Source organism: Dendronephthya gigantea, unplaced genomic scaffold, assembly GCF_004324835.1.
Source record: "Dendronephthya gigantea isolate DGI-Jeju-01 unplaced genomic scaffold, DenGig_1.0 000058F, whole genome shotgun sequence".
In the NCBI taxonomy this organism is placed as follows: domain Eukaryota; kingdom Metazoa; phylum Cnidaria; class Anthozoa; order Malacalcyonacea; family Nephtheidae; genus Dendronephthya; species Dendronephthya gigantea.
In genome coordinates this window covers 239,325-264,106 of record NW_021163068.1, presented here as the reverse complement: position 1 = coordinate 264,106, position 24,782 = coordinate 239,325, and the positions used below count along the sequence as shown (strand labels likewise).

The 24,782-nt window shown below is 36.1% G+C and overlaps 3 protein-coding genes and 2 long non-coding RNA genes across 5 annotated transcripts; 1 reads left to right on the top strand and 4 right to left on the bottom strand.

Annotated features, from left to right (window-relative positions):
• Positions 1–1,479: 1,479 nt before the first annotated feature.
• Positions 1,480–2,747, bottom strand: LOC114530004. Its single transcript, XR_003687723.1, has 3 exons — positions 2,686–2,747; positions 2,392–2,430; positions 1,480–1,556 (listed from the first exon to the last, which is right to left on the bottom strand). It is a non-coding gene; the product is annotated as an uncharacterized LOC114530004 (long non-coding RNA).
• A 4,639-nt stretch (positions 2,748–7,386) lies between these two features.
• LOC114529986 (bolA-like protein DDB_G0274169) lies at positions 7,387–10,436 on the bottom strand. The gene is made up of 7 exons (XM_028551560.1): positions 10,305–10,436; positions 9,553–9,629; positions 9,296–9,349; positions 8,959–9,010; positions 8,763–8,827; positions 7,751–7,819; positions 7,387–7,636 (listed from the first exon to the last, which is right to left on the bottom strand). Exons 1-7 carry the CDS (start codon positions 10,312–10,314, stop codon positions 7,556–7,558), a joined length of 408 nt encoding a protein of 135 aa, XP_028407361.1. The 5' UTR covers positions 10,315–10,436; the 3' UTR covers positions 7,387–7,555.
• A 657-nt stretch (positions 10,437–11,093) lies between these two features.
• LOC114530003 lies at positions 11,094–12,089 on the bottom strand. Its single transcript, XR_003687722.1, has 3 exons — positions 11,949–12,089; positions 11,628–11,743; positions 11,094–11,277 (listed from the first exon to the last, which is right to left on the bottom strand). It is a non-coding gene; the product is annotated as an uncharacterized LOC114530003 (long non-coding RNA).
• A 2,058-nt stretch (positions 12,090–14,147) lies between these two features.
• LOC114529999 lies at positions 14,148–18,879 on the top strand. The gene is made up of 7 exons (XM_028551572.1): positions 14,148–14,260; positions 15,895–16,032; positions 16,345–16,468; positions 16,633–16,779; positions 17,109–17,199; positions 18,108–18,276; positions 18,698–18,879. Exons 1-7 carry the CDS (start codon positions 14,198–14,200, stop codon positions 18,758–18,760), a joined length of 795 nt encoding a protein of 264 aa, XP_028407373.1. The 5' UTR covers positions 14,148–14,197; the 3' UTR covers positions 18,761–18,879.
• Positions 18,880–19,542: 663 nt separating this feature from the next.
• On the bottom strand, positions 19,543–24,537 carry LOC114529977 (2'-5'-oligoadenylate synthase 1A-like). The gene is made up of 8 exons (XM_028551554.1): positions 24,445–24,537; positions 23,274–23,585; positions 22,974–23,003; positions 22,668–22,837; positions 22,059–22,320; positions 21,801–21,880; positions 20,796–21,091; positions 19,543–20,099 (listed from the first exon to the last, which is right to left on the bottom strand). Exons 2-8 carry the CDS (start codon positions 23,581–23,583, stop codon positions 19,964–19,966), a joined length of 1,284 nt encoding a protein of 427 aa, XP_028407355.1. The 5' UTR covers positions 23,584–23,585; positions 24,445–24,537; the 3' UTR covers positions 19,543–19,963.
• Between the last annotated feature and the right edge of the window lie 245 nt (positions 24,538–24,782).

Here is a 24,782-nt window from a genome sequence, read left to right as displayed (position 1 = left end):
CTCGGCAAAAATATTGTTTAACTTGTTCATAAAACTTGTCTCAACGAAATGTTTCTTTAAAAGCTTGTAAATAATAGGCAAGAAGAATGACGAATTCCAACGAAATATAGTACAGTATGTTTGATATCCGCTACTCGACTGTCTATACTATGCTTGGTTTCGCATCAAATGTTGTACCTATAACAGCTGCCGCAAATAGACAAAAAAAACTTCTCAACGTTTCGAACTTAAGGGCCTTCGTCAGGAGAGTTAGTATGACTATCATTACGCGATGGCATATAGAAATTTTCATGCAGACTCGGGCAATTTTTTGTCAAAAATTAAAAATAAATTAAGCAGATGCCGCAAACATTAAGCACTATTATTTTAATTTTTAAATTCATTTGTCAAGTTTTATTTGGCTAATTTGTTCACTATTCTGGCAACCCTGGTCAGTTTACTTCCTTTATATATTCTATTATTATTTAGTTCATCATATACCCCGAGTTATACGTTAGTTTGGATACCGTTTTCTTTGTTTCGTATCATAGTGGCATAGTTATTTTGTTAGTGTTATAAACAGACTAACACAATGCGATTGAAAATAATTATGAATTTTGACCCCCCATTTGAACAAACCGCTGACATATTCGATATTTGATTACATGTTTAACATGCACTAATACTAAAATAACAGACAAATCTTATCATTCGTCCCTGAAACTTTTCTAAAAGTCTATTGGATTGAGAGAGTCTTAATCTCAAAAAAGAATTTCGTTCATATTTTAGGATTTGCTGAACATGGAATTATTATCAGTAGCCCAAATGAGTTTAACAGATTAGATTCATTTTCTTATAATGACGTCAAACGCGGAAAGCCTGATGTTACATGAAGTTTCATTGGCTCCTTATTTTTGTATAACAAACGTCGTGTAAACATCGGGATTCCGGATTTGTTTAACGTTATTGTGAGTACGGTCGATTCTCTTCAAACTGGCTGAACATCAAGATGGCGCATGTGACGTCATGCATGTTGTGAAATGCACTATTACCCACAATGCAGTCGTAGCACAACAGCATAGAAATTATTTACGAACGCTCGCCAGTGTAAGAACAACATAAAACCAACATAAGTATTACAAATTCAAATTATATTTCGACAAAATTAAATTTATTTCTATTCTTTCCAGTAACCTAATCAGAACCCATAAATTTTGACTACTTTCGGTAAAGAGTACATTGTTCACCATTTTAAGAAAATCAGCGGGCATCATAACTTCACCGGTTTGACGTCGTATTCCAAGCGGCAGACCTCTTTACATTTGGAAGGGATATAGTCACATTGGTAGCAGATTTTGGTTGGACTCCAACAAACTCCGTATGGCAATTGTATGATCTTTTTAAACTGGCGATGCCCGTGACCGTGTCTGACGTTTGTGTACTGGATACGATACGATGGTCTTCTCCACTGCATGTAACTATTTTGCATGTTTCTTGCCAGCACGATCGCGTACATACACGTCGAGCACAGATCTCGCACAATTGATGCTCTCTATGGAATTGGTAGCATTCCCAACCTTATCAGTCACAAAAAAACACAGTCATGTCAGAGCGTAAACGCCAGGGGCCGGTTGTATGAAGCCCGTTTAGCTTAAACGGTGGATAAGTCAAAATTAAATAACACTTTTACATCCCTCTTGAATGATTCAACTTAAATATTATGCACTGAATATGCAGTTGTAGACTGTATCTTTGTATTAAGGTTAAAAACATTTAGTTTGCTTGTTGAATAAAACGATAGACTTGCTTTCTATTTTGAACTTAACCACCGTTTAAGCTAAACGGCCTTGATACAACCGGCCCCACCGAACCATTTCAAAATGTCTCAGTTTCAAACCTGATATGTAACGCGTAAAAACTTTTATCAGCAACTTTGAATGAAAATTAGATTATGCGAAATCCCATTGGCTCGAAACTTCAATCTTGTTAGGAATTGTGTTTAGAGAGAAAGCCATAGATGCGTAAATGGGGACGGGGAGAATATTTCATATCTTTTAAAGTCGATTGTTTTTTTATTAATATATAAACATGTCATTTCCTCTGATGAGAAATTGGAATAAACCCACAGAATATTACCCTAGCAACTTCTTCTTGATTTACAAGAAGCAAACATGGCAAATTGCAAGTATTCCATGCAAGATCTCAAACGTTGTGAAATTGCAATATAATTTATTGTGCTGCAGTTAAAAGATATTTCTACAAATGCAAATTTTTACGGCAATCTCCAAATTCCATGCATGTCCTCGACTTCTGGCCACGAATTACGAGGCTACAAAATTATCATTTTTTTATTCATATAACAAAAAGTACAAAATTTGCGAGCTTAACACAATTACATGCTATATTACCAACCTTGCTTCTTGGGCTTGTGAGGAGCAACATCTGTAGTTTCTACTCAAAAAAATTAAATGCATTATTTTTTTCAAAAATCATTTTTTTAATATTTAAAACTTATTCACAGTCGGATTACAGTTTGGAAAACTGAGCACAGATATACATGGTTCAGTTGTTCTTGCCGATGAAGCTACACATACTTGAAGAATGATTTCGACACTGCAGTCTGAGTCAGTAGTGTGCTCATCAGGGATGAAATGATGCACTGTGAACATGCATAATTTTTTTGGCAGGCAGGCAAGCTTTTAATACCTTCATCTTTTTCGGTTTCCCAAAATTCGTTTTCTTTGTTGGCTTCCGCGTCCTCTTCGTCGGCTCCCGTGTCTTCTTCGTTGGCTTCCGTGTCATCTTCGTCACCTACTTCATCCGCCAGCTTAGGCTTATTTTGCAACTTAGCTCGAGCGACTTTGGAAAAATATGAAATAATCACACTGCACACCGTCCTATACGACTGCAAGTACACGCGTCTAAATTTCACGTTCTTTCACAAAAATGTGTGATAAAACTTTCCAACCAGTTGTGAAAACGTTGTTCAGACTCCTTCTTTAACAAGACAAATTTAAATTATATGCCTTTGGAACAGATGCCAGCGAAAAAGCCTTACACGGAATATTGTTGACAAATAATCGCTTTTAAATTGTATGTGTAGTAAATCTATCGATCTTATTTCTGATGTTCCTACTCAACAATCAATGGAAAAGAGAGCCAGCAACAAAACTTACCAAGCACGCAGGCTGAAGCTAACAAAAGGAAACAAAACAGCACAAATATCTTCATTGTTGTTGTATTTGTCAAACTCTTCTTCTTCAAAACTCTTCTTGTTGTTGTATTTTAAGCTGTTTCTTGCTTCAGGTGCCAAGACCGAGTGATGGGGTGATAAAATGCATGAGTCTTTCCTGAATGTTCATTATGCAGAGCTCATAATCTCGTAACCATGGTGGCAAAATTTCGTCAGCATTTATCGGTAATTTCAAAGTCAATATGCCGAGATAATGTATTATTCTTAAGTCCATATCCTGGCCTTGATAAAGACTTGAATTAGAGGTACAATATACTAGGAAATTATACCTAGAAAAGACACCCACATGCATAAGACAAGTGCATGTTTATAATCAGGAGATATCACTCGAGGGTTTTCATTATTTTTGTCCTACGACCGTAGTAGCTTCCTTCATGTTAAACATGGTCTGGAAAAGTATTTTAATTTTTAACACGATCATGAAAACTTGTCTCAAAACAGAACCGATGCAAAGCAGAACCTATGTCACAGAGCATACAGAGGTTTGACCTTGCATTAATTATGGGTTCCTAGCGGCCATGTTGTTAGCCAGTGCGCTAAAGAGAGGCTCTATCCCCACCAAACATTATAAATAGCCATCGCTATATAAATAAACAGATCGCTCCCACTTCTATACTCTTCTAAAGGATAATTGTCTCGACTGTTTATGTTCCATTCATGTGTTCAAGCCGCCGCCATATGCATGCTTTCCCGGGGGGAGAAGGCCTCTCTTAAGCGCACTGGCTAAGCCAGGGGTACGCAAAATTAACGGCAGTCAAAACTCTGTATGCTCTGTGCCTATGTGCAGAACAGACTTCACTTCCACTTTAACTTTCGCACAAATCTTGAAAAAGCCTTTGTTTCCTCGCCAGAGGAAATCGCGGGCTCTGGGAACGAGAATGATTGCGATTGTGCCATTTCAGCAACTTTCGTTGTTCTCTTCCCAGAATTGGGAGAAATACCGAGAAAAGAGACCGCCCGCTTGCTCGTTTACATAAATGGAAATTAAGTCTGATTATTCAACCGAGAAATGCAAAATTTGTCTGTGGAATAGGCAAAGTAAATATTAACAAAGACAAGTTTTATCATTTGTACCAACAATAAGATATATTAAATGTGTGACTTATAAATAACCTTAAACTATAAGAGATATAATACTACTTAATTACGTAAGATATTGTGTCGAAGTCGTTCTCAAATTATACGAATATAAGTCATTTCAAAGACAACCAAAATTCAGTGTGAGTGAAGATGAAAATCGAAGCCCTTTTCTATTTAGCTAACGAGTAATGACAAACTAATGTCCCCTAAAAATATGATATTTAGTTTGTGTTTAATCCGTAATCAGTGTCAGAAGATGCGGTTTTTTAGCGGTAACGATTAGCATAGCCATAATCTATCAGGAGATCATTAAAGGATTTCCCATGAGACTTTCTTAAGACAACCAAAGGTCTTCCGTATCCGCCTGTACCTTGAAATTCTGCATTAACCAGCCCTTTGTTACCGTCCAAGCTGTTCTGAATTTGATGCTCTGAAAATGGCTGACTGCTGCCAGGAAAGCTTGCTGGATTGTTATCCAGGCTTAACCAAACCAGGAAATCACGGGCCTTCTTCGCTCTCAGACCAGTGCCTAACTCCGGTGTGTCAATATTGGCCAAGCGACATTTGAACCGTTCAAAGCGGCCGTTTTGTATAAACACCAAATCACAAGTGTCGCCATCGTGAACGCTGACGACTTTTGCAGTTAAGGTCGTGTATGTCGGAGGAGAGAGATGTGAACGCGAGATATCGCTGTCAGTTATGTCCTGCAGTCGTTTGTTCATAGCTGAGGCCGACCAGAAGTATGTCGGTATAAAGTTCAACCACTTTAGTCTTTGCAGACTGAGCTAAGAACGCTGTCAAGTGTAAACCGCAATTCGGTAAAATCCGAACTATTATATCCCGAGGTATTCTAAAAATACCCGATTTCACACGTTCGTTCCCAGGCTCCTGGTCCGCGGAACCTAATCTTGAAAATGACGTAATGCAATCGTAGACACTGTTCCCACAATGAAACACTGACACAGTACGCGGTTAATCACATTAAATATATATTGATATCTATAGTTTTACAGGTGTCAGATAAAAGAAAACTTAAAAAGGTGGTCTGTTGTCCAGACAAAGAAGGCGATTTCCATAATATGTGGCAATGCAATTTTTCAAGTGTCTAATAAGCGATTTGCTAAACGTCGCTTCGATAGTCGAGTTTTAGTGTAAACACGGTCTTTCCCGCTAATCTATAATTGCTGACCTATTAAATTTGTGGAGTAAACCAATAGTATCGCAGGTGTAATCTTTATAATCTGCTTATATGGTCCGTTTACACTTGTAATTTTTGCTGCGGTATTCGTCTTTTGATAGATAGTTACGAATGCTATGATAAATAAGTACCGTTATTTCAACACTGGTAACTCGTTCACTCGTCCATATCATCCGATGATGATTCTGTCGATTCAGCACTTTCGTTTCCTCTTCCAGGAATTCCGAATTCGGGGAAATACCAAGAAAAAGAATCGTTTTCTCAAAAGTCAAAATTACAACCCACGAGTGTAAATTTGTTGAATTCGCGAATAGGGATGAATTTACTTAAGGGAAACAACTTTCAAAATAATATTTCATATATCGTGTCAGAAATCACGTAAACACAGAGTTTTAACACTTTAATCATTCTGGAATACATCATACATGTACAAATGAAGGCTGGTTTTCATATAACATAATTCGTCATAACTCGTCGTAATTCAAATGTCGTAATTTGTTGCAATTTGTTGTAGTGTGGTTTTCAATAATTACGTTATAAGAAAACCAGACTGAACACATATAAGCGCGTGAGAAAGTTACAAAACCTATGATATTCTAGGACATTTTTATTGCTGCTATAACGTGGTTGAACATAAGACATAATTTAGCTAATGAGTGATGACTGTTCCTTATACGATTACTTTCTTTTACTAGTCGTGTTTTCGATTAGACAGACGATTAGAAAACACCTAACATAAGCTACTAAACATACACAAAGTTTACTTAAGTAAATAAAGCTAAGTTTACTTTACTGTAAATATTCTTTATACAGCCAATGTTTATCAGCGGTAAGGAGTGGCATAACCATACTCGATGAGGAGATCATTGAAAGATTTTGTATAAGACTGCGATCTTAGAACAACCAAAGGTCTACCGTATCCACCAGTGCCTTGAAATTCCGCGTCAACCAGTTGTTTGTTCGCGTCCAACTTTGACTGAAGGGCAGCATCAGACCATGGTGGGCTACTGCGAGGAAAACTAGACGGGTCTTTGCCAAGACATAACCAAGCGAGAAAATCACGTGCCTTCTTTGCCTCTGAGCCTGTGCTCATCTCCGGTGAGTTTATTGCGGCCAAGCGACATTTGAATCGTTGGAAACTGCGATTCCTGACAAAGACCAAGTCACAAGTGTCGCCATCGTAAATGCTAACGACTTTGGCGGTTTCAGTCGTATACGACGGAGGAGAACCAGAAGATCGTGAAACATCGCTGTCTGTAATGTCCTGTAGTTTACTCATAGCTGAAGGCTTGAAGCTGATCAGAAGTATTTCTCGTAAGTATAGCAAAGTTTAGCTGCTTTGATAAGAATAAAGAATGTGTAAATCCCGTTTCGTTTATAAATATAACGTTTTACGTCGGTTAGCTTCGGTTCAATACTACCAGACGCAGTGACACCATGCACCACATCAGTGTTCACCACGTGTCTTTTGAGGCTTCTGATTGGCTTAATGCTATCAACAAACATAATTTACAGCAAGTCAGCAATTATGCAACTTGTACTTTGAGCCCGTGACATTTTTAAAATCAGCAAGCGGTTTAAAGGCACAGGTCGTAAAGAACACACTATATTATCTAGTTGTATTATTTATATATTTTAACTTTTGCGTAACTTCACCATATTTTCACCAACTAGCTACCATGGCGGTTCGTATTTTTTTCCGATAGTTTGGAGCTGACTGCATTGCGAGAATTAATTAAAACTATTCTTCTCAATTAATAGAATTAAACAGAACAGGAGCACATTACGAATATAATATTTATTGGAAGTGACGTTTCATCTTTGAACCGAGACAAAACTTTATTACAACACTTTATGCAAAAAATGGTAACCAGGACTTAAAATCAAAACATAATTTACAAACATCCAACTAGGAGGTGGCCTGCTAATCCCCCGGTTAACGCCTACTCCGCCAAATAATTTAGCACATTGTGCACGGACAGCTCGACGTCCAGTGAATCGTTCTTCCCGAAGCAATTTTCAGCAATATATTTCTCTGTAGATTTCTATCTCCCGGAACCACCAAGACAGGGGGGTGATTTATTTACTGTGCCACCAGATGCCTCCCACTGCTCTGGTGTTTTGGCCTGGAAATCAGAGAAGTATACAATTTTATGAAAAATTAACTTCAATCCATAGAAATGATAGACATTATTGTCTATTATTTCTATGCTTCAATCCAACCTATAATGGTAGTGTACCTGAATTGATAAGGCATGGATAGACTTAGCTAATTCATTTTCCAATATTTCATTGATAAGTCGGTGTCTCTAGAATAGAGAACAGAATGTAACATTAAAGATTGATCATGACGTCCGTAGGTGTGCGCGCGAGGAGCGAAGAAGGGCTGCGCGCCCCTCAAATTTCAGAGCAGATGTGATAAGTTAAGGCCCTATTTTCTTCTTTTGATGGATGTGAACGAGTAATTAGTTACGAATGCTCTGATATGTACAAGCTCCTATTTGAACGCCTGTAACTAATTCACTCATTCACATCTATCAAAAGAAGAAAATATCGCACATAAAATGGCAGCTTAACCAATCAGCAAGTTTGTTTGCATTTCCAATAACCCAATCAGAATGCATAAATATTGACTACTTCTGGGAAAAAGATACCAAGATTTACCATGTTATATAATTTATATAAAGTTTTAAAATTTAGGCATTCTGATTGGCTTAGCTTGAAAAATGTAAACAAATGTGTGAGAAAACGTCAGGAAATTTGAACTCGAGAGTCGAGGAATTTGTGCCGAAATACGCGAAGAGAAGAAATACGCGAGACAAATCGCGTTTCCGTGATTAATGCTAAAAACCACTGATCTGTGTCCAAAACTAGCCTCCTTCGCAGGCATCTCTTATGTATTTATATTAGGCATTTATATTTGGCTTGGGTCAGCTGTGTCGGGGAAGGCGAGGAAAAAAATAAATGCCTAATATAAATAGATAAGAGATGCCTGCGGAGGAGGCTAGTCCAAAACCCCAGCCAGGTGTCTGTGGGCAGGTGTCCAACACCTTTTGGTGCTTTCTGTCTCTCCTTGCGATATTTAGCTATGCGTCCATGATAAACTCGAATTATCATTATTGCCCCTAGCTTTACATAATACTCACTAGTAAACTGTGAAGCAGATCCCTAGTTACTCCCAAATATAGAGTGTGAATTTATTAGTATATTACACTGACATGTGTGCATAAGAAGAAACAGATATCTAACTACCTGAATCAGAGGTAATTTCTCAAACTTTCTTGAAACAACCACAACTTTAAAATGGCTTTCAGAGTCTATGAAAAAAAAATGGCATTAACACCTCATACCTTAGGGGTTAGGCCGGCTGATGTTAGTCAAATAAAACCTGGAAATAATAGTCAATTTTCAAAAAAAACACTGCCTTGTATTGAAGATTTAAACTCACCCTTTGGTACATTATGCATGTAACTTTCATTGATCACATCTAAATATGATGGCTACAAAAATGAATTTTTATATTCACATGAATACTTGCATTTACTTGCATTTATATTCACATGAATACTTGCATTTACTTGCATTTATATTCACATGAATACTTGCATTCAGGGGTGGATCCAGCACTAGTGCACTAATTTGCATCACAAAAGAAAATGGCTATTTTGAGCAGTTTTCTTTTGTCATGCAAATTAGTGCACTAGTGCTGGATCCTCCCCTGCTTGCATTTGAGTATATACCATGAATATATTCATAGTTGAATACTTGATGAAGAGATGACTTACATTCAATTCACTTTGTAATTTGTTTGTGATTGCCCTTTCAACTGGTCTATTCATCTAAAAATATTTGTAATTTTCAACTCGTATAGAACATAAAATAAGAAATTTCAAATTAGAATTATAAAAGTGTTTATGCCTGAAGTTACTATTGATGTGTATAATATTATATTATACAAAATTAGGCTATTGTTTGTTTTGTGGCTTTTGCCACACTGCTGCCTGGCAATTCAGCATATGCATTGCTATTAACTTACACACACCTCAGTCCTTGAAAAACAGTAAATTCGACTGGGAACTTTGTAGAAAGTGGACAATTGTTTGAATGATCTTGTTATAGCTTGAAATTAAAACCAGAAAGAAAAACAGTTTGCAAACAAAGTGTAATGAACTGTAATGAATCACCAAATCAAATATGAATTATATGATTAGTATAATCCTGAAGTAGAATTAGCCCTCCGATATAATCAATTAAATATGGCCAACATTATCAGGCAGGCACACTTTACAGTTGATAGCTATGGGGGTCAACAGTCATGCTTTGCTTTGCTGTTATATTATTTTATATTTACAAACTGAGCTACTAGGTCAAGGTGGTTTATGTATGTTATATTTCAAAACTCAATTGATATCTATAGTCCCCTCCATGCATATCTGTGTGTCTTAAAGTGATAGCGCTGATGCAAAACAGGTATGCATTAGAGTAAAGACTAAAGACCCTGGGTACGAGACTACGAGGTTGGTATGCATAATAACATTGAAGGCCTATAACTTGAGCCACTGTCTTCTATAACCACCTCCTGCAACCTCCCCCCACCTCCTGCAACCTCCCCCCACCTCCTGCAACCTCCCTGTTCAGCATTTCCAGCCACCCCCCCCCCCTAGCCTTAGAGACCGCCCTAGTTTATTTGTTGACTTATAAGACAGTCACTATCAATATGGGGACTATTTCCAGCAGCACATGAGATTTGGAACATAAAAACCAAATCACAATTCACAAATAAGGCCTACCTACCCGATGTCATGAGTTTGTCAAGCAAGGTTAATGTATCACAAATTAATTTGAGTTTTTATGATCGGAAAGGAGAAATGATTACTGTATATGTGTACTTTCAGTAATGAAAAGTTGAATTGTCACATTCTTCGCCATCTTGTATCGATCGAGTGACCAAAACACTTCCGCCGGATGTTTGGAAAAGCGCGTGAAGTTTGAACTAGCTTATACGATGAATAACTCGAAGGATCTGCTTCAATAAAGTATCGTTAACTTTCGTTATAATGAGGACAAAGAAAAGAAAAAGGTAAGAACTATTACTGTAAGTGTAAACATTACACTGTAAATGGTGTTGTAAAGTATCTCTTAACTTGGAATCAAGTCTGCCGAAGATATTTCATAACATGTGTTAAAATGCATGCCAGCAATAATTTAAAAAACCCTATGATCATTGAGGAAAATTTTTGTTTGATTTGTTGAGCTCATGAATTCAAGATTTAGTATAGACGACTTCTTTGCGTATAGGAAAAACTGATTGTTTACAAAAAAAAAACAGAATTGACATATTAAAATGTTTATCAAAGCTGGACAAGAAATGTAGACACACCTTCATATATCTATCTATAGTTATAACACAGTATACTAATATGTCTGAATTGAAATATTCTATTATTATTATGTATACATATGTATACATACAAAAATCTTTCCTCTCCTCAAATATATACGGTAAATATAATACATAAAAATATATTTTTAATGAAATAGTTTAATTAATATACATAAATACAAATCACTAGAATACAATACTTCAAATCATTCAATCACAAATTTTCAGTAAATTATATTTATTGGTCTAACTAGGAAAGTTTATGTATTATTTTTCAAGTCTTTGCATAATTTCTGTAGGTTTATTTTTGTCGATATAATGTTGAACATATGTACATGTTGGACGAACTCTCAGATTATTAGCAACCACAAATGAGAATGCAGCCTGGAAAAGAATATTAAAATTAGGATAGCATGCATCTCATAGCATGCATGAAAAATATACGAATAATTGGGGTAGAGTCTAAGTTAAAATATAAATGCAAGGAAATGGTCTTATAAATTGCTGTTTGCCATCCATTGACCTGTATATAATTACACCATAAGCTTGAGTGTCATGTGAGATGATACCCAACAAAGTGAATGGCAAGCTGTTTAGCTACTGGTTAGCAAGTGTGTAAGAACTATATAAACTGTTTGTGCAGTGTACATGCATGCATTCAGCTGAGGTGAACAAATATACTAATATATACATACATATCTGTTCAACTGCATAGGTATGTAGTTGTGTGTTACCTTAACCAAGTTACCAGCAATTCCTTTGCCCCTTTGGCTTTCAGGCACACCAGTATGATACATATCTATGATCTTTGGTTCTTCATGAATAAGTTGATACTGAAGAACTGCTTTCTCTAGAAATAAACATGCATGATGCATGAATGACATGCAGTACAATACAAAGTAGCCCTGGAGTGTAATAAACACAAACACATCTCTGTGTAACACTGACTGCAAATTTTTAAATCAGAATACTGCAACACAGTGCACAAGGCAAAGACACTTAGACACAGCGACAGCAGACTTTACATAACTTTAGTGATCAATTAATTAATTTACCTGGTACTAAGTCGATATAAAACTCTTTATTTTTTTCATCGTGAATTACAGCATAGTCCATACTCATATGACGAGCTGAAAGTCCCAGCAAGCGAATATATAATTGATTTAATGGAAGTAATGTGTTCTTTTTAAGCCGCCATATTGGAAAACGCATCATGACTGATTTGGCCATATAGAGCTCAGTGGTTTCGTCCAGTGAGCTCTAAAAAGAACTGGACTGATAACTTCAATCCAGTGATTCAATCATGAAGTCTCATGAATCTGAATCGCTGATTAAGGCGGGAACCGCGCACAAGAAAACACTTTGCAAAGGACTAAGGAGAGCGTCAAGGAGTGAAACGTGTGTTTTTGAACAAAAAATTGCAATAAAAAGTCGTTCTCCGTCCGATGACATCCATTTTCAAGCTTGAAATATATGTTGGAAGTAGTTGATGGTTTATGACGTCCATGTACACGCGTAAAAACGCTCAGGTTGATGCAAGTTGATATAAACAGGATGGAGCAATGATGTGCTGCCCACATTGTTCCGAGTTGTTATCAACATTGTCATTGAACAATATTGTTGAAACTGAATCGGGTGTAACAATATTGTTCAATATTGATAACAACTCTGAACAATGTGGGCAGCACAACATTGCTCCATCCTGTTTATATCAACTTGCATCAACCTGAGCGTTTTTACGCGTGTAGGGGAAAAATTCGAGGTGTTAGTCTCGTGTCATAATTATAAATATTGTACCGCAAGTTTAAACACTCTGTTTATCATAAATATTGCCCCGAAGTTTAACCACATTAAAAAAAAACTCTGTTTACGAATTTGCAGTTTCATCGAAAACAAGATCTGTGATATAATACCCCAGAGTATCGTGACTGGAAAATTCAGCAGCATTCATGTACTTGTAGCTAGGGCCATGTGAAACAAGTAATTTATCCTCAGCTGCACTTCGCATTGTACCACGATTTTTGTACATGAAACTCACGTTTGCCATTTGAGCAACTTTTTTCATATAAATATATATGGTCAGAGCAGTGCACGGCGGGATCGCATTAAGATTTGGCGTTTGCCGTTTCATTTGTTGCTTTTACGGCTACGAGCGATTGTATTCGTTGAAGCATAAAATTTAAAGCCCGAAGCCAAAGACAAGACCAATGCGCAACTATTGATTCAGTTTGTATTCCTAAATCGTTAATTGCAAAATACCACAAAACTTAATATTTGTTCCTTTGGTGGAGAGGAATTTCTTTTAACGAGTTCTTAATACTCTGCAAACTCCCGCATAAACATAAGTCTTCCATAACAAAGTTATTGTGAACTGTACTAAAACGGAAGTCTGGCACATTTGTGTTTTTAAATTTTATTAAGAATTTTTTTTATTAAAAATTCTATTTTGATCTTAAAAGCCTTATGAAAACGTTTGATAAATTTTATTAAAGTTTTTATTTTAAAGTTTTTAATTCTTTTTAATTTTGATCCCCGTAAACAACTTTGACTTATATCATAGTTATATTTATAATATCTGGAATCAAAGGTCGCATGCAATATTTAATAATTACTTAATGGTTTCCGTGTTTGGATGGCCTGATCCAAACACGGGCTTCAACCAATCAGAACACGCGTTATATACAAGTTATTTTATAATTGAATTTGGTCGATAGATTTCGATAGATAATATTATTGTTAACACAATGCTTTTTAACAATACCGACTTTAATATTACACCAAATTTGCAAGTTTGTGACTCGGCAGAGTATCATCATTCGTCTAGAGTTGAATGATGGAAGATATTAACTTTAAGCGGAATAATGTTACCTTCAAATAATAAACTGTTGAGAAAATTGCTGTTCTTACTCAAAGCAAATTAAGTATTCTGGCAGAGTGTTGAATTAATTAGTTTAACAATGCCTTCGCTTTTCGCTCTTATCGTAATATAAGTGTCAAGCTACACTTTCTCGATATCCCATGCACTTAAAGATAAAGTTATGCTGTATGATTGCTGATGTTTAAAAACGTCTACTTAATTAATACGGCATCAAAATTGCAAACATCAATTGTGCAAAATAATTCGTATGTCATGTCAAATACGCGATTTGAACGCCAGCATATTGCTGAAACGGATGCCGAATTCGGAGTAATTTAGTTTTTATAGCGCACATAATAACCAGCAACAACAATTGTTCAATGCCATTCCACAACGTTGTATTCGCTGGGCAAGAGGTTGATATTTGTTCGTCAAGAAATATCGAATATGCACATTGTTCATGTGTTTTACGGCGTTTTTATCGCTGTTTCACTGCATACGTCTTATACGGTAAGTCGTTACCTATAATGTACTGTAATATCATTCTCGTCCGTTTAGATGGCATCTCAAAGTGGTTAGCTCATTTTAACTTGCGATTCCTGTGCGAATACTTGACCGATTTAAAAAAAATTGAACCATTTTAAAGAGGAAATTGCCCTCAGTAGATACATTTATTTTTTAAATTGATATGTTGCCAATTCGCTATGATATTGATTAAAATGCATGCGATTTAAGACTACGTTTACACAGCTCCGGAGCGAGAAAGTGACGGCAGAATTTGACTGCGTTTACACTGCTCCGTTTGAATTCCGATACAGTTTCGTTAGCGTTTACACACAAGCGTTCTTCGCTGTCAACATTCGTAAGTTGTTCGCGGAAAATTGCGCCATTTGTTTTTGAAACATTGCTTGACGTTTATATCTGTAGTCGTGGGTCGCAAAAACAATGAAAATAATACCGCTGATAGCGAGAAAGGGCTTGTTGATAAATTGTCGGAAAATTGTTCGCTATATTCAATTACGGCATCAACGCGCCACGCATTGTGGCGGAGTGGTATCTAAAGTGTAGCGAAATATTAACAAGGTAGTGTTTACACAACGCCACGTAGCGCTCCGTTTTCGTTCGACCACGTTTAGAAAGTGTGGTCGTGTCGCTACGGCAAAGGTGACGTTTTCGAACAAATCCGCTCCGGTGCTGTGTAACCCAACCCCCTTTTTAATACTTTTTTGCACCGTTTTCAGACCGATCCGGAGTATTGTAAACGTATAGTCTAATTTATTATTCTATATTACACATCAAAGCGGCCTATAAAATATTGCCCAAAATGCAAACGAAAACGGTTACAGTGATTTATTTCACATTTTCAGGAATATTTAGATATCTGTAGTGTCAGAATCTAGCCTTCAGAATATTCTTGCCGATTTTTTATATTGCGCGATGATATAAATTATCGCATCACCGCCCGACACGGGCAATAATCTTTCACAATGATAAAGATATCGAAAAAAATTTCGGGCAAAAAAAGCCGAAAAACTTACCCCTTGGTCCAATTTTACGTTTTCGATCAAATTTACCCTAGGGGGAGGGGCATCATAGAGTTTTGTCACATTTTCCAACCGCATGACAACATTCCAAGAACGCAGTATACGTAAGCACGCGCTTATCGCTTAAAAAACGTATTTCTCCTATTCTTTTGCTCATCCTACCCCCAAAAAAGTGAAAAAATACAGAATTTCTAAAGTATATGGTTGCTATGGGTGTGTAATTTGAGATAACAAAGCAACCTATTATTTTGACTCTTGCTTTGACTTATAATACAGATGCAGCTTATAACTATATCTGCTGGTTTGAATATACTATTTAAATGATCTTTTCAAACGCTATCGTTTGGCAGTATTCCGGAGTGTTTAGCATCCCCCGACAATATTGTCTGGATTCATTAATACCGGACGGGAGTGTGTATACTGTTTGTGTTTATAAATGATAATCCCATCGTCCATGCTATGCGGATTCATGATCAAATACGTGCTAGTAGCATACAATACTGCAAGTGATTGGGTTTAGTGAAAGGCACGATACAATTAATAAAATCTACCATGCAATTAAGGGTGTTCTAATCATTTTGACGACTTCATCGTATACAGGTTTCTGCTGTTTCTAATGATAAACTAAACGATCGTCTTCCTGAAAAACGTGGTCTGCTTCGGTTTCGAGTTACGAATGGAAAACTCTTCATACATGCCAAATCATCTCGATGGTTCGAAATACCTTCAATGACGGAGGTGAGTGCACAGTATAAGCTTTGCGATATATTCCATTGAAATTAGGGTGAACAAATGAAAGATGTATGGTAAAAAGAAAATTTAGGGGTGGGTAAACGGGTTAATCAATCTAATTAATTTTTATGCAGTGTCTGATGTTCTCTTCGAGATATAATTTGAAAATGACGTTTTGAAAGTGTTTACTTAGCATTTTACATTAACATTTAATTTATTAAACATGTATATACAGTATTCATAGGAAGCGAATTGACCTTGTTTCAATGGTTACCGAGATTTTTGCGCGTCTTTTAAACAATTGTTTTACTTATTCAGGTCCGAAAAAACGAACAAAAAATCAGCAATAACCGAAATGCTATCAACTGGAACAAGAACAAAGTTAATCAAGTTCAAAGCCAATTAACGAACATTGTGAACAAATTATCAAAACTTCAAAACGGTGAATTGTTTGTATACGTTTTAAACCATAACTATATACATAATCTTTTCTCTTTATAACTTACAAAATAACTTGTTGTAAAATGTGTCTTTTCGAATTAATATGGAAATGCTACTTAAAAATTATTTCATTCCATAGGTTTCATTCTTAAAATTTGCAACTAGGTCTCAAAACGATTTGGATAAGAAGTGACGGTTTTGATGACGGAGGTAGACGAGGGGGTGCAGGATATGCAACGATTGAAGTTGATGGAAAAGATTACGCAATGAGAAAAAGGGGTTACAACGTTGTTGTATTGAATCCAGTAACTGGTATGATAAGAGTTTGTTAACGAAGTTCATTGTTATTTTCTGAACAACTGGTTTTCTAAAATTTTTCTATCCTCTGTACATCGAGAAATAGTCAGTTATCTATTTCTAGACTATAGCTAGCAGTCAGCAAATTTCCTGTATAAGTTATACATTATTTTTTACATATATTAATCCCTAAACAAGAATATATTAATAGCAAGATCGTGTGAACACACCTTTTTTGATGAAATAACACAGTTTTTTAGTGTTGATACAACACCTGGAAGTTTAGAACGGGCGTTTTATTTAATGTCGAAAGGTTCCCAAATCATAGCTTCGCTATTTCTTAGGTAATGTTGAAAGCAGGGCATCGTATGATACACATGCATCAGCTCACGCAGGTCACTACTTTTCGACGTTCTTAAACAACATAGCGAGCAGGTATGTAATTTATCATCGCATGAAGGCTGCATAGCCAAGGGTGTAATCATATCTGTTGGCAGTACTGAAAGGTTCAGGAAAAGCTATAAAAGCTATCGTCCCAAATATACCTGAGAGAGGGCAAGATTCCTATGTTTCATGTCCCCATCATGTTTGGAAACGAAAATAAACCTTTATAATATATATACCTGTAAATTGTGTGATTTAAACTTTATTGAAATTAACATACAAACCCGTGTGATAAAGTACTCCACTGGTCAACTCACTTTTTGCAGTTTTGATAATATATCCACAAATTGAATCTAGGTCGAAATTACATGAAAAACTATAGAATTTCAAGCTAACAATAATGATATTTAGTATACACCCGACTATTGTCTATTACAAATCCTACATTCTGATTGGCTACTCGACCATTTTCTATTCGTGATGGTGAACGTTGGGAAACTGATTTGCTCGCACGACTGTATAAAATTGAATTAATTAAATTATTTTTCGGTGTAATTGCGGTGTACCGATTATTGTCTCGAAATTGATATAATCTAGGTACAGGGTGTATACTAAAACAATTTATATATATAGACAACTCGCCTACGTTGTCTATGAGTATGAGCGAATAGTCAACTCAGGTTTCGCCTTCGTTGACTATTCACTCATAGACAACTCGGACTCGTTGTCTAATTGTTAAATAGTAGCTCTCTCTAGTGTAATAGCTAAAAAGAATATTCAGACGTGTTGAATACTGTTAACTTAGCTGGGTTTATATAAATTATATCTTAAGCTTTGGAATAACAAATTTTCACGCGTCTTCCAAAAAAGTCTATTGATGTTGTTAACTTGTTAGCATGAAAAGCTTAGAAAGGAGTTTGAAAATCGTAAAATTAATGTTCGTCAATTCAATTTTAAAGGCGCATTGTTTTGGTTGCGATACAAGATGAAGCTTCGAAAAGAGTAACACGTTCAGTGTACACGGCCTTATGGAGATTGGGTGCACGAAATCTAATCAAACACGAGTATCGTTCCTCTTTTGCATTCATTGGCTGGTCCGGACCCGGGAAAAACAGCATTGTGACACAGGTATATATCTGTGCCATGGTCACCTTCAAAATATACTTGGCCGCCATTTCTAAATCCAATTGACAAACAATACTCATTATTTTCCAGCTTTTGTTCTCAGTTGCGCGATTTTTATGTGCAAATGTCGTTAATCCTTCTCTCTCTTGATCTATTTCAACGTTTAGTTTGCTTGTCAACATACAGGGATATTATTGTTGGTTTAATATTGAACTCAAGAGACGCATTTATGCATGTAAAATGCGAGATACATTGTATCTCGAGTTATTCTCATAGTTTTCAGCAAAGATTGCAGTTATAATAAAATAACCAGTTATTTGTGACTTTATACGACAATGCGACTACTACGAGCCATAAATCATGGTTTTTCCACAAACGTTTTTATCCTCTAGTAATTGATTCAATGATTACATTTTTTACACAGGATCAACACCATCGACACCAGGGACCAAGTTTCGTTCATAAAACCTTTTTTGTCGGTGTTTAACTACGACGACGATAGGATTTTTTCTGTTTTTTTTATATTATACACTCACCTAATGTGTAAGCATAAGTAAAATAATATAGCTAAGTTTTTTAGATTGCAGCAGCTATGTACTGATGTAATAGCTAAATAAACGTGTTTATCACTGGTTTGAAGTGAAGCAGTGGACTCTGTAGAAACTGAAGCGAATAACTGGCTAATAATTCCATGTTTTTAAAATCCTTAATACATGAATTTATTTCTTGAAATTATTTTAGGATCAGGATAAGATTTATAATTAGGGTTATCCTTGATCAAGTATATATAATCCCAATCTAAGATCTAATCCTAATTCTAATCCTAACCTAGTCTCAATGATTAAATCCGCGTTGTTTAGGATCACTGATTACCCACTTAGCAAATGTTTGCTATCTGGGCGCGTTGTATTAGCCAGGATTAGGCTAAAAGGATTAAACACTTCTGTTCTCGGTTAAAAATCACAGCATTACATTTATATTTACAGCAAATACTCACTATAGGTCTGAAATAACTAATAATTATTTTTATATTATCCAAAACGTTTATAATTGGACGAAACCTTCAATGTTTCAAACTAATTTGATACTGTTCAGCTTTTTCTCAGTTTTTATGCTATGATAGTTTAAAGATAATGCAAACGGTGATCTAGACATCACGACATGACATATAATTTCAACGGGTGGAGGAATCAGTTTTGGAATGTTTCTTAGCTGTTTATAAGCAGAAAATATGCGCAGAACATCCACATTAAGAACAATTTATTTGGAAGAAAAAGGTTACTTTGATTCTACATGTTTGCGTGATGTTTACCTATTTACAATATCAATTGCGTTTGTGTGCGCGCTTAAGGCGTTTGTGCATGTTTAGTGCATTTACAAATACAGCAAACATAGTCTTCTGAGGCCAGTTGTTACCGTAAACCTAACCCTGAGATAAAGCGGACTTGACACTTATTTTTTTAATCGTTTGTTTGCAAAGTTGAATACCTTAATTTTTTCTTGACTGATTGAAATTACATTTTCTAAAGTTTTAAAACGAACACTGGTACAGAAGCACATTGACTTAACATATACTGTACGTAATACAACATTAGAATAAAATTTGTGCGTAAAAGATTATTTAAACAGCTGATCTCATCATTTCTTAATTCTTCTCAATTCTTCTCTTCTTCCTAATTCATCTCATTTCTTAATTCCAATTCGTTGAAGAAATACCGAGCATCATTGGGCTGGCAAGGACTCTTCCTGCCTCTTCTTTGATTTCATCCCAATCAAATGTTGCGCAAACGTTATTCGTTGGATTAGCAGGGTCCATTACCAAAGGTCTGAAAATTAGTGACGCTTTATAGTGTATGAACACAAATATATGCATATAAAAATAAACCCCCGCCCTTGACTTGAAAAATATACTATTTTGCACAGCATGATGATGGGTTAATATCAACACATTATCGAACCCTGATTAGCTTACAACTGAAATACAAGCTAAAGCAATAAGTAGACAAAACACTTCTCGACGTTTCGACTTGAGGGCCTTCGTCAGGAGAGTTCGTACTAACTCTCCTGACGAAGGCCCTCAGGTCGAAACGTCGAGAAGTATTTTGTCTATTTAGGCAGTTGTTATACCCCATTTGATGCTAAGTTGTTTGAAGACGCTGCCACGCTGCTCCTTAATGGTTGTAAAGCAATAAGTATATAATATGTTTACGTAATAGGCGCGATCTACTCTATCACTACAAATTCCGCGCTAATAGGCATAGCTCATTTCGTATCCGTATACGCTTTACTATAGACCTTTTTCATAATGACGTCAAAAGCGGAAAGTATGATTTTTAAAAGTATGATGTATGAAAGTATGAAAGTATGATGTTTTTGAAAGTATGAAGCACGAAGTTTGATTGTAACATCTGACTTTCCGCGTTTGACGTCATTATAAGAAAGGTCTATTGTATTACGAGTAATACTTTTCATGCTAATGTCTTCACATAACTGTTCGTTTTATAAATAAAAAATGGCCATACCTTTGGCGTCGAATTTCGCTTGGTATTTGACTAGTAGAATAATTCGTTGTCCAAGTAACATTCAGAGATCGATATTCCTTAAGTGCTTCCATAACTCCATGGAACGCCTTCAACGTATTAAATGTACCATCATATCCTTTATTTTGTTTCCAAAGATGTATCGTGATCAGTTCCATGAGATACGAATTCGGGATCCGTCTGCGAGGCGACGATGGCCGAACCATTTTCTTTTTCCAGTGCTTGACCAAGCGAATTAAGTTCTTTACATTGGCTGGATACCCTTCCACAAAGTCAACCTAAATATTTCCAAAAATTGGAATTCTATTTTCAATATTTTATTCATGATATCCGTGCATGCCTACAGTAAACAAGGAGGAATTTCGTTTTAATGCTATACCCAGCAAACTTGTTGACGTCCTTCAAGCTAAGCCAATTGGAATGCCTAAATTTTCGATGCTTCATTTAAGTCAATATTTATTCATTCTGGTTACGTTACTGAAAATTTAAATAAATTTTTTCATTGATCTAAAAGGAAATTCTCCATGTTCCTCGAGTGAACAATGGACGACTTGCGCTTTAGACTATTTTTTGATCGAAGTATTAAGAAGAAACTAAATCACCACAGCTAGAAAGAGCATGCTTGAATTAGTGCAAATGCAAAGTTTGGCTGCGAAAATTCGGTAAAAAACAGAAAATATAGCCATGCGAAGTTGGCATATTTTGTATATACATTTGTATTACGTGTGAATTGTGTAACTAATTTAGTTACAAACTTCCGGCTGCATGTAATACAAAAGTATACAAAATTCGACAACTTCGCATGGCTATATTTTCTGTAATTTACAACAATTCGCAGCCAAGCTTGGCAGTTTTACTAATTTTGGTAAACTTTTTCAGAAAATTCCCTTTTTTAGAAAATTCCCGAGATAAGAAATTAGTCTAAAGCGCAAGTCGGGGATGCGCAAGGGGGGAAAGTAATGAAGTAATTACAACTATTTATTATACCTGCTGTTTAGCTAATGCTGCGCTGTAGTATTCAGCGTGATACAAATCATCTCTCATACGTTCATAGAGACTTCCGAGATCTAAAATCAGGATAGAACAATTAAAACGGTTAGTTAGGCGTGCATTTATATATACATGCTCATATTATACAAAAATCTAAATCTTCAAATAATGTGCGCTTTAAACGTACGTCGGCGGCGCATCTAATTTAACTGAGATGATTGAATACAATGTCAGGATCGTATCTACCTAATGTACCTTCAAACTTAAACGCTGGCAAGAGGTCCACATCTATATCTCCATGTTTTCCTTCGACAGAAAACTTTACTGAGAAAGTTGTGTCTGTTAAGGAGTTAATGGTAAAGCTTCTTGGAAGATGTCTCAACTTTTCTTTAACATCATTTTTAATCCCAGGTAGTTGCCTTTTGAGATCTTCTGCATCTCTCACATCATTTAAAATCATAACAAGATCGATGTCAGAATTTCCTTTTACGGCTGTTCCTTTGCCTAATGACCCCCCCTAGATATCAAAGTAGAATAAATGTCTTGCATTCATTGAAGATGAGAGGATATAAATTCGTTAAAATATATCCAAGTGCATGGGGGAAGTAATACCATAGTAAACGGAAACATAGCGATACATCATCACATTGAGTATGCACGCTTTAAAGATTTGCGCAGAATTGCATGGTTTTTATCATGAATGACATCAACATGCATTCTCTTTAAAATCAATACACAAGCACACTGGGTCTTATACTGTATTACATCATAAAAAGTCATGTTAATATATATTGCGATACATGATAGCGGTTTGCTTCAGCTTGTACCAACTGCATGCATACCATTGATTTGTTGCATAAGTACCTTTACAATTTCGTGGGGTCTCATGTGTCGCCGTAAAAAACTGCACACCTTCTCGACGTCGGTATGCATTTCCTGGTTGAATGCTTCGGTTGGTTGCAGGTTTGCATCAATGAATCTGTTGAGGCTTGTTTCTGTTGTAGGGCTACGAAAATCTACTGCCGTCGTAGGCGCTTGAAAATACATAAATTTTTAAGCACTTTCTATAGCAAAAATACTAAATTTGTGAGGTTGTGCGGTGGAAATGTACACCAAATTGCTAAGGAATTTGATATAGCTATAGAACACCCACCCTATTATAACACTTACCAGAATGACGTAGAAATAGCGATGAGAAACCTGAAAAGAAAGACGTCCAAAACAACTCAATATTCAATAAATAGGTACAGAACGTTGATAGCTTGATAGCTAGATATTTTAAGAGTTTGAAATGCTCCGAGAAAACACACTACCGCGCGTGATAATTTAACATGATCTTATTTGCCCCCAGGTTTTGTCATAGAGACAAGAATATCCATAGTTCGAATTGGAACCAATAAATAACTACTAACGGCAGTCAGAAAAGAGTTAAACGGTTGTAAATGGGAATAAAGAAATTGTTTGTTTTACCTGTCGCAATGTCATGGACGGCCTGGTGATTTATCGCGTAACTCGTGTTTACTCTTCCGGAATGTAGAGCGTCTGAGTGCTGCTTCAAGTCGATTGCGCAAACGAAGACTCTTGAGCAATTGCCACAGGGATGCTCACATAATCCTCTGTGTGCTTTTTTAAGATGCCTTGCTAATCGGGTGGAAGTACTACGTCCACATCCGCGGACAACACACGATTTTGGGAAAGAGTGGTGTGAATGTAAATCTTTTACACAGCTCTCAAGCGAGGAAAAGCTCCGATGACATACATGACACTGAAATTCCGCCATAACTGTAAGTATATATACAGGCAAAATAAAACGTTAGCCATAACCAATAGGCAATACTATTTCTACGTGGTGATAAATTAAAAACCCATTTTGGACTCATGTGCCCAGTTTTAGTGCACTTTAAGGTCGACACAGACCTGACGCGATGCGGCAAAGCGACGCGAATTTCCAGTTTGGAGTTTTTTGGCGCCAAAGCAGTCATTATCAAAGCAGTGTGTTATCGTTATTCTACAAGAATATTATGTTACGTTAAAATTTATAGGCTTTTGCAAAATGAGAAACTTTGAATAAACGCGCTTCGTTGCCAAATTGTGGGCCTTTTCATATTGACTTTATCGTCAGCGAGTGATGTCACGCAAAAAATAAAAAATCTGCAAGCTAAGCATGTTTCGATTTTCAACTTATGCGATAATGCGAAAACAGGTTTTTGAGCTGTTATATATATAACATTTTATCCTAAATGTTTGTGATAACACATCTTTTCTTGTAACAATATCTTCCTAAAAAACACACGAACGATAATAAAACCGGAATCACTGCTGGACATTTTTTCCCCTAATATCTGTACATTGTTGTAGCACTTGTCGTCCATATCTCCTTGCCTTGGCACGATACGGAGCGAATTTGAAGCAATGTATTATGTACATCCCTGTAAGGCCCGTGAATTGCAACATGTATCCAACGCGTAAAACAGACTTAAACCAGCTTCCGGCAATGTGTCAATGATGACGATGTAGTATTGTACGGTTTTACGGGAAATGTAGACTGCGTAAACTCATATATAACGGATTCTTTAAATATATATATTTACCCTTTGATGTAGTCAAAATTTTCGTACGATATAACAAACATGAGACCCACCTTAATTAAGTCAGCGTGTTATAGCTAGTAATTCCAAAGATCTCCAATTTAAAGAAAGATTTCTCCTTGCCCTTGGCTCCGTCGTGGCAGAGGAGCGCTCTTCACAAGAAAGCCTTGCTTATTTCTTGAACTGAGTATATATAGTTAACAGACCACAGGGGAAACCCCATATACGTAATTTATATTCAAAACGGGGAATTCCAGACAGGTGGTGCAAATTTTATTATTTAATTTTTGTCTATTTTTTTCGAATAGTATGATATTGGGTTTCATACGAACAAACTGAAGATTTTAAAGACAAAATTTAAACGAACTATTGGAAAATAATCTATAACCTG

Bases quoted from the DNA above. Each gene is read 5' to 3' on its own strand.
- LOC114529986 (XM_028551560.1), bottom strand. The intron at 8,828-8,958 runs GTGAGTTTAAAT...TTTTTTTCATAG, and splicing joins CATGCATAATGTACCAAAGG to ACTCTGAAAGCCATTTTAAA. The intron at 7,820-8,762 runs GTAGTTAGATAT...TCTCTATTCTAG, and splicing joins AGAAATTACCTCTGATTCAG to AGACACCGACTTATCAATGA.
- LOC114529999 (XM_028551572.1), top strand. From the start codon at position 14,198: ATGCACATTGTTCATGTGTTTTACGGCGTTTTTATCGCTGTTTCACTG. The intron at 14,261-15,894 runs GTAAGTCGTTAC...CATCGTATACAG, and splicing joins CACTGCATACGTCTTATACG to GTTTCTGCTGTTTCTAATGA. The intron at 16,780-17,108 runs GTATGATAAGAG...GCTATTTCTTAG, and splicing joins TGTATTGAATCCAGTAACTG to GTAATGTTGAAAGCAGGGCA.
- LOC114529977 (XM_028551554.1), bottom strand. From the start codon at position 23,583: ATGGCGGAATTTCAGTGTCATGTATGTCATCGGAGCTTTTCCTCGCTT. The intron at 23,004-23,273 runs GTAAAACAAACA...CTTTCTTTTCAG, and splicing joins CGTCCATGACATTGCGACAG to GTTTCTCATCGCTATTTCTA. The intron at 21,092-21,800 runs GTATAATAAATA...GGAAATATTTAG, and splicing joins CAGCATTAGCTAAACAGCAG to GTTGACTTTGTGGAAGGGTA.